Here is a 12219-nt window from a genome sequence, read left to right as displayed (position 1 = left end):
AAATGACATTAAAATGATCGGAAAATAGAAACAAGCTAAACCAAGTTTTTGGGTTTTTTCACAATGAGTTCTTCTGCTTTATTCAAGATTATGAAACATTTCCTGGAAGAGAGTAAATCTGAACTCATCAGGTCACATGACCTTCTTACATCGAGTCCAATCTTTATGCTAACCTCCCTGATTAATCATGTCCTTATGGCTACATCTGTTCAGCCTCAATCCTTTGACTTTCCTTCACTTTCTATGTGTGGAAATGTTCTTACTGTCACTGTTGAACGCCTCCAGGACGTCGACTGTTTTCCTTATCAGTGTTTGCCTGATTGACACGTTGTTGTCTGTTATGGATTCGTTTATCTTTCACTTTTTTGTAATGAGCTGGATTATTTGTTTAGGCCATGTAATAAAATATTTCTACATCCACCAGGTGTCGGACTTCCCAGAGGATCAGCTCTTGGTCGCCGTTTTTCCAGGAGTTCCAACAGCTGCAGAACTCTTTCTGTTACCCAACAAGAACCAATCCGAGGGGAAGAAAAAGAGTGAGGAAGAGCTAGAGAAGGTTGGCATAATCTGGCCTTTCAGAAATGAATGGAAACCAGTCAGATTTAGGCTTCGGCGTGTAAATGTCTTCTCTTTGCTACCCAACAGGCGTCCAGCGTCATCGTAAGCGCACTGAACCAAAACCTTGTGGAGTTTGAGCTGAAGCCTGGCGTCAGAGTCATTGTCTACAACACGCAGTTAACGCTGGGTAAGGAAGGTTTCCCCTCCCTGCTTCCTATCCCGTCATTAAGTTGTCAGCAGTAATGTTATCCTCTGACAGGCGTTAATTCATTTTAGCAATTTCTGTCGTGGGAGTGCAGAGAAAACCGAATGGTAATAACCGTGTTTTGACAACAAGAAATTTTTCTTTGGTCTGCCAATTAAAATTCCTTTCAGTCGGCTTCCATCGGAAAGGCGTGGGAACACAGGGGAGTGTGGGGGGCGGGTTTTTAAGTGGAGCTCCTTGAGACGAGGGATCTTTTATGCCTCCCATCAAAAGCTGAACATCTGTTCCATTTCTTATACAGCCATCCAACCACAAAATGAGTGTTACACTGAGTATAATTATGTTGATTATTTAGTCCTTGAGAAGGAACAGTGTACGATTTGAGGGCAGAGATGGAATTAGGGATTGAGAAGTTGTTAACTGCTTGAAAGGAGAAAGCTGGTTGACAGTTTTGACCCTGGAGTGCAGTTTGTGAGATTCATGGAGACAAAGAGACTTTAAACGCCACGGCTGGACTAGAAAGCTCTACTTTTTATTGACCTACAGCCTGGTGGTTCCCTGAGTCTCCTGTTCCTTTCTACTAGACAAATACACATTGTATTCTTTGCCTGGCTGGTTTTATTAGCCACACTATTTCTGACTCCGTAGCTCAAAGTGCACAGCTTTAACAGCCAGATACTCCTGCAGTGTGCTGCAACTCTAATGACATTGGTGCTGTACCCAGCTGGATTCTTCTTTATATTTCACCTCCCAAGAAAAGGTCTGAAAAGCCTTCAAGCGGCGCGACAAAGGTCGCCACCACACGCTCTTCCATCTCCGAGTCGCGGGTCTCAGGAGAACTCTGGAAGCCGTGGAAATGGCGTTATTTCCCCGTGAATGACAGAGGAGACAAACATTCCTGCAGACATAGAAACAATGAGGGGAATTTAATGAGGGTGCCTTGTGAGATAAACCATGCACAGTGATATTAATATTCTAAAGTGCAAATGGGTTCCTGTATGAAATAACTGTGCATGAAAGCATTTCGAATCCAGCTGAAAAGTGTGAATTTCCTGCTGTTGTCACCTGCTCAGAAACAATTTCATGCTGCTACACCTTCAGATGTTCCAGATATTAAAATAAATCCTAGCGACTTAATGGCTTATTGCCATGCAAATTAGCTGAGGACACATGCGAAGAGAGAATGTTTTTAAGGAAAACCTTTCATCCAATTAAGTTACATCATTTAAAGAGCAGTAAACAGAGAAGAAGAAATGCTTCTGCTCTGTTTTTTCTTTAAAGCACCACCACCTTACTTGCTGGACACTGTATTTTGTTCCACTTAGTTGTTGTTTATACCAAAAAGTCATTTTCCATATAAATTGTAATGGAAACTTTATTACCGTTTGGATAAGCCCAAACATCCCTCTGATAAATCACCATGCAAACAAAAAGTCATTAAATTCAAAGCATACGCAGAGCAATATGTGTTAGGGTGCATTCCCACCAACAATGTTTAGTCTGCTTTGATCAAACTCCAGTCTGTTTGTGTAGAAAGTCCGGTTCGTTTGGAGCGGTGTGAATGCTTAATTGAATTCTGATGCTGACCAAAACACTGAACTCTGGTCCACTTAAAAACCTCGATCTCAGTTTGGTTGAACTGAAGTCTGGTGCAGCTTGAATGCATGTGAACACCAAGCAAAATAATTGTTTGCAGTTTGACTTCACTTTCTATTTTCTGTTATCCACACATTCTCCAAGATCCTCAAGTTAAATACAGAAATTTCCCCAAATTTTTTAAACTTATCCTGAACTGAGCATAAGGTGCTTAAAGGTGCTAACATGAAACTTATTCTGCTACTGAAATGAGAATCCCAATATAACTATTACATATTTCTGGAGCAGATTTGCATTTTTATTATTTTCTTCTTTGTTTGGGTCTTTTCTGTAAAACCATTATTATTATTATGATTATTATAATTGTTGTTGTTTTAGTCTTGTTGTCGTGACCAAATTTAGGTCTTAGATTTCCGATATCAGGTAGCGTAGCGGCTAATATGAGCATGAAGTGAGATGAAGATGGCTCCTCTTCCTCAGCTCCGTCCCTGTCTGTGTCCACAGCGCCGCTGGTGGACTCCAGTCCCAGACACAGCAGCTCTGCGATGCTCATGCTCCTGTCTGTGGTGTTCCTGGGCCTCGCCGTCTTCCTCATCTACAAGTTTAAGAGGTTCGCGACTTTCTGATTCCACCCACCTGCTGCAGCCCCAGCAGGATCACAGGATCACGTCTCTTACTATGTTCTCCATTACTGATGAAAGGAGATTAACACGGCCTGTACCAATCAGCTGCAGTCAGATTTGATGCTTTGAATCTGAAAGTTTCAGTCAAACGCTGTCTTTACTTTTTAATGGTTACAATGCATCAGGCGTGCGCCGCAATCAGCGATAAAATTGCAGAAAAAAAAAATCTTAAGTGGTTTGATATGCAGAGTTTGTGCTTTTATTTGCTGAATAAATTATTTATTCCTCAAAGTGATTATTTTGAAAAGTCAGTGGGAATATGAAAACACTGGGATACTCTGCCATTAATTATGGATTAGTAATTTCTCCTGTCAGTCAGAGAAAATACATTTTTTAGGGAATCATACAGTCGACAAACCAGAGCAATTAATAACTGGAATGAAGAGTAATTAGAAATAAATTGGATAGAGTTTGAATAAAAATATATTAGATGTAAATTATGCAGAGTTCCAATGTAACTGTTATTTCCATATAAATAAGTTACAGATATGTAATTACATTGAAGATGATTTTAACCTTGGAATGCAAATATTTGCTTTGGCAGACAAAGTTGCACTCTTTGAAATGAGCTTCTGCATAAACAGATGATTGGATGTTACAGTAATCACTTCTGATGCAACAGAAACGGCTCTGTGGGCGACTGATTGAGTCTTCCTTTCTAATCCCTAGAAAAATACCTTGGATCAACATATACGCTGAGGTGAACCAGGAGAAGGAGCAGGAGATGATTGGCTCGGTCGGTCAGGGCGACAGCACGCCGAAAATCACTCTGAGCGAGTTCACAGCATCCAAAGAGCTCATGGAGAAGGAACTGGATGCCCGGGTCAAGAGTAAGTCAAAGTCAAACGATGGGAGCAATCACTGTTTTGTCTGGAGAAACTGCTTCCAGCTGTCAGTCTGCAGGGCGGATGTGATTCATCTCAGTCAACACAGACAGGAAGCGATCTCCTCTGAACAGTTTTATTCATGCAGAGAAAAAGAAATAAAACAGGACATGTAGTTTAATGTAAACCCTTGCTTGAAACTGGGTTATGAATGATTTGGTGTTTAGTGAAATTGCATCAACTGGGAATTTTATTTCCCAGTTGATGCTCAAAGCAGTGAAATTTGGGGATTTGGGGAAGTTTGCTGGATGACTGGATCAGAGCAAAATGCAACTGTTGTCAGGTTTTCTTGGTCTGGATGGTCAGCGGCTATTAAAGGGCAGGCAGAGAGGTGAAAGGGCAACAGAGTCACGAATACTTATAGAGAACGAAGACCCGAGTTGTTTGGTCCAACAAATGAGTTGCTGAGGCTCAAACTGGTGAAGAAGATCATACTGGTTCAGATGGGAAAAGGTCAGAATACAGAATTCATCCCAGTTGTTGCTAAGGAGCTGCACAGCTGGAGACCAGTCAGTGACCCATCCTCTCACAGAAGAACCATCGATGGTCCATTATCAGAACTGGACCACAGGGGACTGGAGGAAGGAGGCCCAGTCTAAGTCAATGTCTGTCTGCATCCGCTTTACTTTAGCATTTCTTTTGGGATTGTAAAAGACATTTGGTTACTTTTCATTGTTTTGCAGATTATATTCAGATTTGGCATGCCTTTAAGCAAAAGGACAAATCATAAAATATTTTATTAAATGGTCTGCATATCCATCAAGGTACAGATAAATTTAAATGTCTTTTCTCACAACTGAAATAACCTGATAAGAGACATCAGACTTGCAGAAAACCCAGATAGTTTTACTGGGCTTCTGGAGTCATAAATCAATACGCTCTTCATAATAATTCCTTGATGTAGTTTTGTTTTATGTTACTTATCAAATCTGTTCCGGTGTCAAAATATGACTCTTAAGATTCACAACCAGCTGTTATAAATGCTACTCTCTGTTTTCTTTAGTTATCAACAAAAGACTGGAAAAAATGATATTGAAGTGTGTGATTGTTCTAGAACTTTTTCTATAATTATTATACTCAGTGGGCATGTTTTGTTCCTATGTCATTACACCCACAGAGCCTTGTGATTAGCAATTAATTACAAGGCATTGATGTCAAAATAGCCTTTTGTTCTGGAAAAATGAAAGTCACAATACTGAACTGACTGAACTGAACGTGTCGGTTCTTTGTCTGACTTATTCTGTGTTTTCTGCTCAGGAGGAGTCGGAAACGCCTGCGAGAGCACAAGGGAGATTCCAAACTGTACCAGCGTGTAAAAGCTGAAGTTTGTGTACAGAGCGAGTGTCACAGTGTCCGGGGTTCTTCTCTATTTCTGTTTTGTAATTCTAAACACAACTGATGTTAATAGTTTTTCTAAAAGGCCTCATTTATACAGACTTGCATGGATGTCTCGTTGGGCAACATCCAGTGCAGCGATGGGATCTCTGCAACGACGACGAGACTTTTGGGTTTCCGTGGATGTAAACGCTCCATTCATTTGCTGAGGGAATTATCTTTTGTGGATGAGTTCTGTACGTTTCCTGAGATGTTTGCTTTGAAAATCATTTCTGCCTAAATGTAGACTATATTGTCAGTCTTCAATCAAACAGGGAATATTACTGAAATGTAAAGTATTATCTTTTATTCTGTTACATGTAAATATCCTTTCTACATGCTCGTAGTCTCATGGCGACGGCGGTAGATCTGACGGCGGTCTGTTTTTGAAGGTGTTTAAAACGTCAGACATCGCTTACGGAGAAACATTTTGCTTTGCTGACGTCCTTGACTTGTGCATGTTCCTACTGAGGACACGGTTTCTGTGTTGTAGATAAGCAAGTGTTGTAAATAGTTCTTTTCTAAACATTCGTCAAAGCCCAGTCGGTTCTGGCCAGGTTCTGTTCTGCTCTCATCCTCTTCGGTTGCTGTTGAAACGGGTCGATCTGCTAATGTTCAGCTGCCGTTAACAGATTTACTCTGCAAACAAAACGAGACGGATCAACATGAGGAGGATCGTGTATAATATATTTATATTTTCAGTAGAAATATACTCGAGATAACCAGACATTTTAACTAGATGAGTGTCTTTGAACCAAACATTAATAGCTACTGGCATCATTGCGTTACATTTTGCCTCTGATTGTCCAGATTTGTGGTGACCAGGTCTGCAGTTCACAGCATTTTAGAGCAACTTTGGAAAAAATGGTGACGCTTTCATAATGTACAGAAAATATTTTGTTCTAACTCAAAATTAATGGTTGAAGAAAGTCATGACCCAGACTATCAAACATTTCTACTGTGCCAATTTAACAGATGGACAATAACAATGTATTTTGATGAAGCTTTATGATCTGGATGAGAGGAAAAACTGAGGGCGGCAAATCAGCAATGAAGACAAAATGTTGAGATTAAAGTTTCTATATAAAGATTAAAATGCTTCTAATAAGCCAACACTAACAATGCTTCATGTAAATGAGCTCATAAAATATAATCTGGATTTAATAACAAATAAATTCTCTCTATTGTGGTCAGTTGTTCTGTTTATTTTGCTGTTTTTTGTAAAATAATAAAATTTAGCCTCCCTAAAATAACTTAAGGCATGAGGTAACTAAACAGAGTTTCTCCTGTTTGTTTCCTCTTCATTCGCTTTTTAAAAAAAATCAAATTCTTCCAGCAACAAAACAGTTTAGCTCTGATTATTGTGCCACTTGTGACATTATTGACCCAAATACACTTAAACCAGAATTAGACATTTTTTCTTTTTAAATGCACCTTAAGAAGCTCCGTATTTTTGTGAAATCTTTCAGTGGACATTTACACGGTGGACACCCGTCTACTCAGGGTTCAGATTTTTCACTGGAACGGAAATCCAGAGGAGTTATGTAAAACAACCCATTTGGCAGATTTTTCTGTAGAGAATATATAAATAATTTGATGGAAAATTCAACTTGGGAAGCTGAAATACTTTGGCGTAATGCTGCTTGACTGCTGCTGGGGTTTGCAAAGCAGCTGATCCAGAAGCGCTACCTGTTTTCCTTTGGACCGATCGGCAGACTGTAGATGTTAGCTTCTGCATTAGTGCAAGACCATTTCCGCTGCATATTAATGTATGTTTGGTGTTTGAACTTTTAGATCAGGCAGTTATAATCATTTTTAGAGGAGCTCTGAAGTATTTGTACGCAGCCGGCTGTGGTACCAAACCCTCTGTGGTACCAGGGATCCACTGAACCTCATTACCCAGTTTTCTTTTTTGTTTTTTTAAGGTGTGTTTAGGGCGCCCTTAAAAAAACCGAGCCATGTGACACCTCCAGCTGTGTTTTAGTTTTTAGTGGAAGGGTCAGAAGAATTAAGTCATTTTAGAACCAGATGCAGATCAAGTCATTTTTATTTCCTGATTGAAGAGGGTGTGTTTTCTTTTAGCCTGAGCGAAACTCCGCCAGGTTTCTTTACCAAAAACTAGTCTGACAATGGAGGAGAGCAGAGCAGTCGATGTATTAATGCAACTGAACCCTGCTAATATAATTTGAAATAAGGCAGAGTTGCTCCCTCCACGTTGCACTGTGACCGTAATGAGAGAAACTGGACAGCCAAAGATCCCAGCATGCACTGCTTCCCCACAAGCTCATGTAAACATCTAGAAAAGAAGAGGGAGATATAGGCTGTCACACATATGCATTAACTAACCAGAGGACTGATGCTTGTTGCTGCATACAGAACACACTGAACAAAGATTATTTCCAGTTTTATTGTATTCACATGGTGTCAGAGCTGAAGCTGGTTTGGATACTTTTTTATTGCAGCTTTCATCTGATCCAACTTCTTTCATCAAAATGAGATCAGGAGAAAAGCACACAAAAGGAAACTTTGGGAGACAGGAAGTAAAGTTAGTGTTGATGGTGGTGTAAAAATACTGCAGGGAATAGCCACAAGTCCAAAAACTCATGGGATGTTTTATGATGCTAATGTGTTGAACTGCAGCGTTTATAGTTAATGAAGTTATGGCTATTTAAACACACGGCTGTCCAGTCTGTGTTTTCCTGATGGGTGTGGCCAATCCTGCAACAATGAACGGAGACGCCTGTTACAAGTAGTGGCATCTGTTCAGTGTTGTTGTTTAAGTTGTGCAGCGTTAAATAAACTTAATCTTATTGTTGAGCAGAGCAGGAAACTCTGGATGTGCAGTAAAACCTGGAACCTCGGACTCTTGGAAAAGTTTTTAACTTTTCATGTTGTGTCAGATGTGGGATCAACTAAAAGTTGGTGAAAATGGAGCGATCCGAGAATTTGAACAAATCGCTGACCTGATCATTTTTCATTAGGAAGCAGGCGTAACAGTCCCATCAGTCGTTGCACCAGTGGCTACTCCTTCAGAAAATTTGTCAAAGGTTTTTGGATAAAAACTTTATTAACTATAGTTTTCCATTCAAATTGGTGGAAATAAAACAACATCCTTGAGGATTTAGAAGCAAATGAAAAACCTGGTGGTCAGAGAGCATTCCTCTGAAAATGAGGAAAACTGAATGTGTTCAGTTCCAGACATTGTTTGGAAAACAGGATAACTCCATTAAAACTGATTGTAAAGAAGAAAAATATAAAGTGCTGAAAATGAATCTTAAATGGTTTAAAATGGGAGAAATCAGAGCAACTGGGAGAAAACTCAACCAATGATCAGTTCAACTGTGATCAAAACAACTCCACAGTTGTACTTTAAAAATTAAAAGATCCTTTTGTGAAGACAATTTATCAGCACAGGTATGAGGATGTTTCTCATACCATGATATTATTTATCACACACCAGAGGTCAGGGATCGGTTTAAATGAAAAACATTTCAAGAGGAAAGGCCTGGAGTCCATTGACTTGAAAAGCTCCATACAAGTAAAAGCTATTTACTGTTGCTGCTGTAACAAGACAATAAGACAAACTCTGCAGTAATCAATCAATCAATCAAATTTTATTTGTATAGCACATTCCAGCAGCAAGGCATTCAAAGTGCTTTACATCATTACAAACACAGAAACACAATGCAACATAGAATCAACAATCAAAACACAACATTAAATCAGGTTCCATCAATAAATTTGTAATTGATTGCGTTTCAAATACAATCCTAATCAGGTGGGTTTTTAGTCGAGTTTCATCCATAAAAGGTTTACCTGTTACACTCCTACTGTGTCATATGGAACAAAATACCTGTTGCTATTTTTATTCCCACTCACGCTCACAATCACACAGTTTAAAACGATGTAGACGCATTTTAATGGGTTTATTTCTGGTCCTTTTTCATTTTAAAGGACCAGAGTTTTGGTCCAGACTAATCCCTGGACCTTGATTCAGTAGAGAACTTGTGGGCTGTTTCCAATCTGCTGTTTCTGAGGTAAAACCAGGCAGTCATTTAACAGTCTAATCATCCTGGGCTGCGACGAACCGTCACTGGTACCAGAATTTGGTTGAGTCCATTTAAAGTCACATGAGATGCAGTTCTCAGACACAGTGGATAGATAATTAGTTAATTGATTCACAAGAAAGTTAAATCTTCAAAAACTTTACAGTTTATACAATAGAAGCTCCATGTTTGTAAGGAAACTGCTATTTTTTTTAACCGTTTAATATTTTTTTGTCTCACTTTGGGTAGAAAAAACCAAACTGGATCATTTTCTCTTTATATTCTGCTGTGAAGGAGGAGGATGTGCAGCATTCCTAGAGCCTGAGAGGGTATGAAAATAAATATTCTAACGGTCTTGAGCTTTACTTTTGGGTTTGAACAGAATTGTACATTAAGAATGTCACCAGTGAAAATATCTCATAACTTTTATCACTGGAAGTTTCCCCATCTAACAACCTAAATGCCTCTTTATGCTGTGAACAACTGATCCCCAGACGAGGCAAATGTTACCTTAAGCGATTTGTTGCAATTGTGTTTTGTTTTTTTTCCAGGAGGCGAAAGCATTGTAATGTTCTTCAGTGCACAAAAAAAGCTATGATGCATGCATCATCAGTAATGTCCTGTTCCATCCTTATTTTAATATTTCTACGGTAAGGAAACTGTCATTTTGAAATTGTTTCAAATAAATGTATTTTTGTACATCAGCTCCATCCTTTTGTGCGGTTTCTGTTCTGTGTTGAAAGGACGACATTGCTGAGGTGAAACCCATTTCCCGGTGGACCGAGTGGAACAGAACCAGTACAAGGAGAGCCTGGAAAAGCAACATCCTCTAATTATAGATAAAAACACGATGCACAGAGTCAAAGATTCAGACAGCTTTAAGAAAACGGATAATCTTTCTGCATCACAGAACCAAAGCTAAAAATAGAGACATAATTGAAGTGTTTGATAGTTTGGCTGGTTCTATTTTCATTTGTGAAAAGGTTCTGTTCAGTTCAGGCGAAGTCGTCTCAGATTCCTCCGAATGTGTTTTATCAAAATGACTGGAAGGCCTTAATGACAGATATCATCAAAGCAGAATCATTATTTAAACCATCTAAAATAACTAAAAAAGGCTATTTTTGGAAGGAAAAATCAACCTTAATGGCATTAAAATGAAACTACTTTATTCATGGCAGTTAAAATTAACAAGAGTTCATTTATTAAAAAAAAAAAAAAAAGCCTATTAAACCTAAAAGAAGCTATAAAGCCTTCATTTTTATTTTCTGTTGTCTTGTTTCCATCTCTACACCTAAAGTTTGGTTGTCTTTGTTTTGGTTGCATTTCTGCTTCCCTGCAGCTCATTAGCTGGTGTTTTACCAGAGCCTGAATAGAGACGCACCGTCGGGTTTCTTTGTTCTGTGTCTGAAGTCGTCACTTTGTTTTCTGTTTTAAATTTGTTGTGTTTGGATCCCGTCCTCTGCTGCTTTTCTGTTTCTTCCCTTTTGGGTTTTTTGGATTTCTGGTTTTGTTAATGCTCTTTATCTGTCAGCTTCATGCAGCTACACTTTCAATTAAAATTACTCAACCAAACAATAGAAGCTGTTGACAGTAAACACATCACTCAACTACAGCAAAATTATTTAGTCCTTTATGATAAGCATGAGCTCAACTTTCTGCTGTTATGACTTACTGCGAACATGTAGAGCCGGACAGCAGGTTCAGGAAACGTTCACTCTTCGTGGCTGAAGGCCTGCAGGCCACTGGTATTTTTGGGTTCCAGAGATTTTACACAGAATACTAGTCAGGCAGCCATGATGGCGCCTTCAGTATCCTCCAAGGTCCCGACCAAAACCTGGACTTTGAGAAATGCGTTGGTTTGTTTGAAGGTTCAATGAGGCCATTTTCTTCCATCCAGCTCTACAAATACTGCAGATTTCCAATCCCAGAAGAAGAAAAGCAGCTTCACTGAGTCACCATCATGCTTCAGCTGTTCTTTTCAGTCTTTTCTTGAGTCTTCCTCTTCCAGACACACTGCTGACCCATAGTGGCGTACATGTAGGAGGTGAGGCATTTGGTATTTGCTTTACTGTTGAAACTGAACCTCAGAGCCTCAGTCATACTGAGGCCGTCTGGAGTCACTTGAGAGTTTTGAACTTCCTCCTCAGGAATTTGCTTTCAGTCATTAGCTGTGTCTCCATCAAGGTTTCTTTTTTATGTGTATTTTGAAATATTTGTTTAGAAAAGGTTGATGGAAATTCAAATAACTTCCTCAACTTTCCAAAATAAAAAAATGTACGTGTGCTTGGTTTTGGCTTTTCCGAAAAAGAGATAATGCTCCAAGTGGTAGAAGGAAACGCATTTGCAGAAATGCGTTTCCTTCTAACGTATCAAACTTTAATACCTTTTGGTGAGTCTTTGCCTTACCAGAGGCACGAAACTCAGACAAATTTCTACGTCCAAACCTCCATCTCAGGGGGTAAAACTTCATTTTCCTGATGTGGGGTCCATGGTAGTTTGCAGCGTCGACATCTTGTTTGTTGTTACCGCCATGCGTGGCGTTAAATCATGCTTCATGTTGCTTGGTTGATTTGCTGGAAGCCAGTAGATGGAAACATGCCTAATTCTCTTTTTCTGTTTTTCTGCCATATATTTTGGCCATTGTAAATGTTAAGCTTGAACTCTGCTCTAAACTTTATTAACAGAAACGTTCAAAGCCTTTCTTTTTTTGTATCATTTTCCTTTTTTGTCCGAGGCAACGCTCTCATCTCTGAGCCTTTTGGAAAATTATCTTACTTAACCAGAAATGAAACGTTGTTTAAGATGTTTCATCTCAAGCACATAAAATGCAATTGATGAAGCTCTTGATTGGTTGCACCTTAGTTTACTCAAAC

The 12219-nt window shown here is 39.2% G+C and overlaps 1 protein-coding gene across 1 annotated transcript in view; it reads left to right on the top strand.

Annotated features, from left to right (window-relative positions):
* sorcs3a (sortilin related VPS10 domain containing receptor 3a) overlaps positions 1–7610 on the top strand; it is a 210337-nt gene extending 202727 nt beyond the window's left edge. Inside the window, exons 23-27 of the mRNA XM_032563840.1 lie at positions 425–556; positions 646–745; positions 2864–2969; positions 3712–3872; positions 5184–7610. Coding sequence (XP_032419731.1) covers positions 425–556; positions 646–745; positions 2864–2969; positions 3712–3872; positions 5184–5242 — 558 coding nt within the window. The 3' untranslated portion in view covers positions 5243–7610. The remainder of the gene's footprint in view (positions 1–424; positions 557–645; positions 746–2863; positions 2970–3711; positions 3873–5183) is intronic.
* The last annotated feature ends 4609 nt before the right edge of the window (positions 7611–12219 follow it).

Source organism: Xiphophorus hellerii, chromosome 5 (assembly GCF_003331165.1).
Source record: "Xiphophorus hellerii strain 12219 chromosome 5, Xiphophorus_hellerii-4.1, whole genome shotgun sequence".
Classification (NCBI taxonomy): domain Eukaryota; kingdom Metazoa; phylum Chordata; class Actinopteri; order Cyprinodontiformes; family Poeciliidae; genus Xiphophorus; species Xiphophorus hellerii.
The sequence above is the reverse complement of the archived record's forward strand: the minus strand, read 5'-3'. Positions and strand labels throughout refer to the sequence as shown.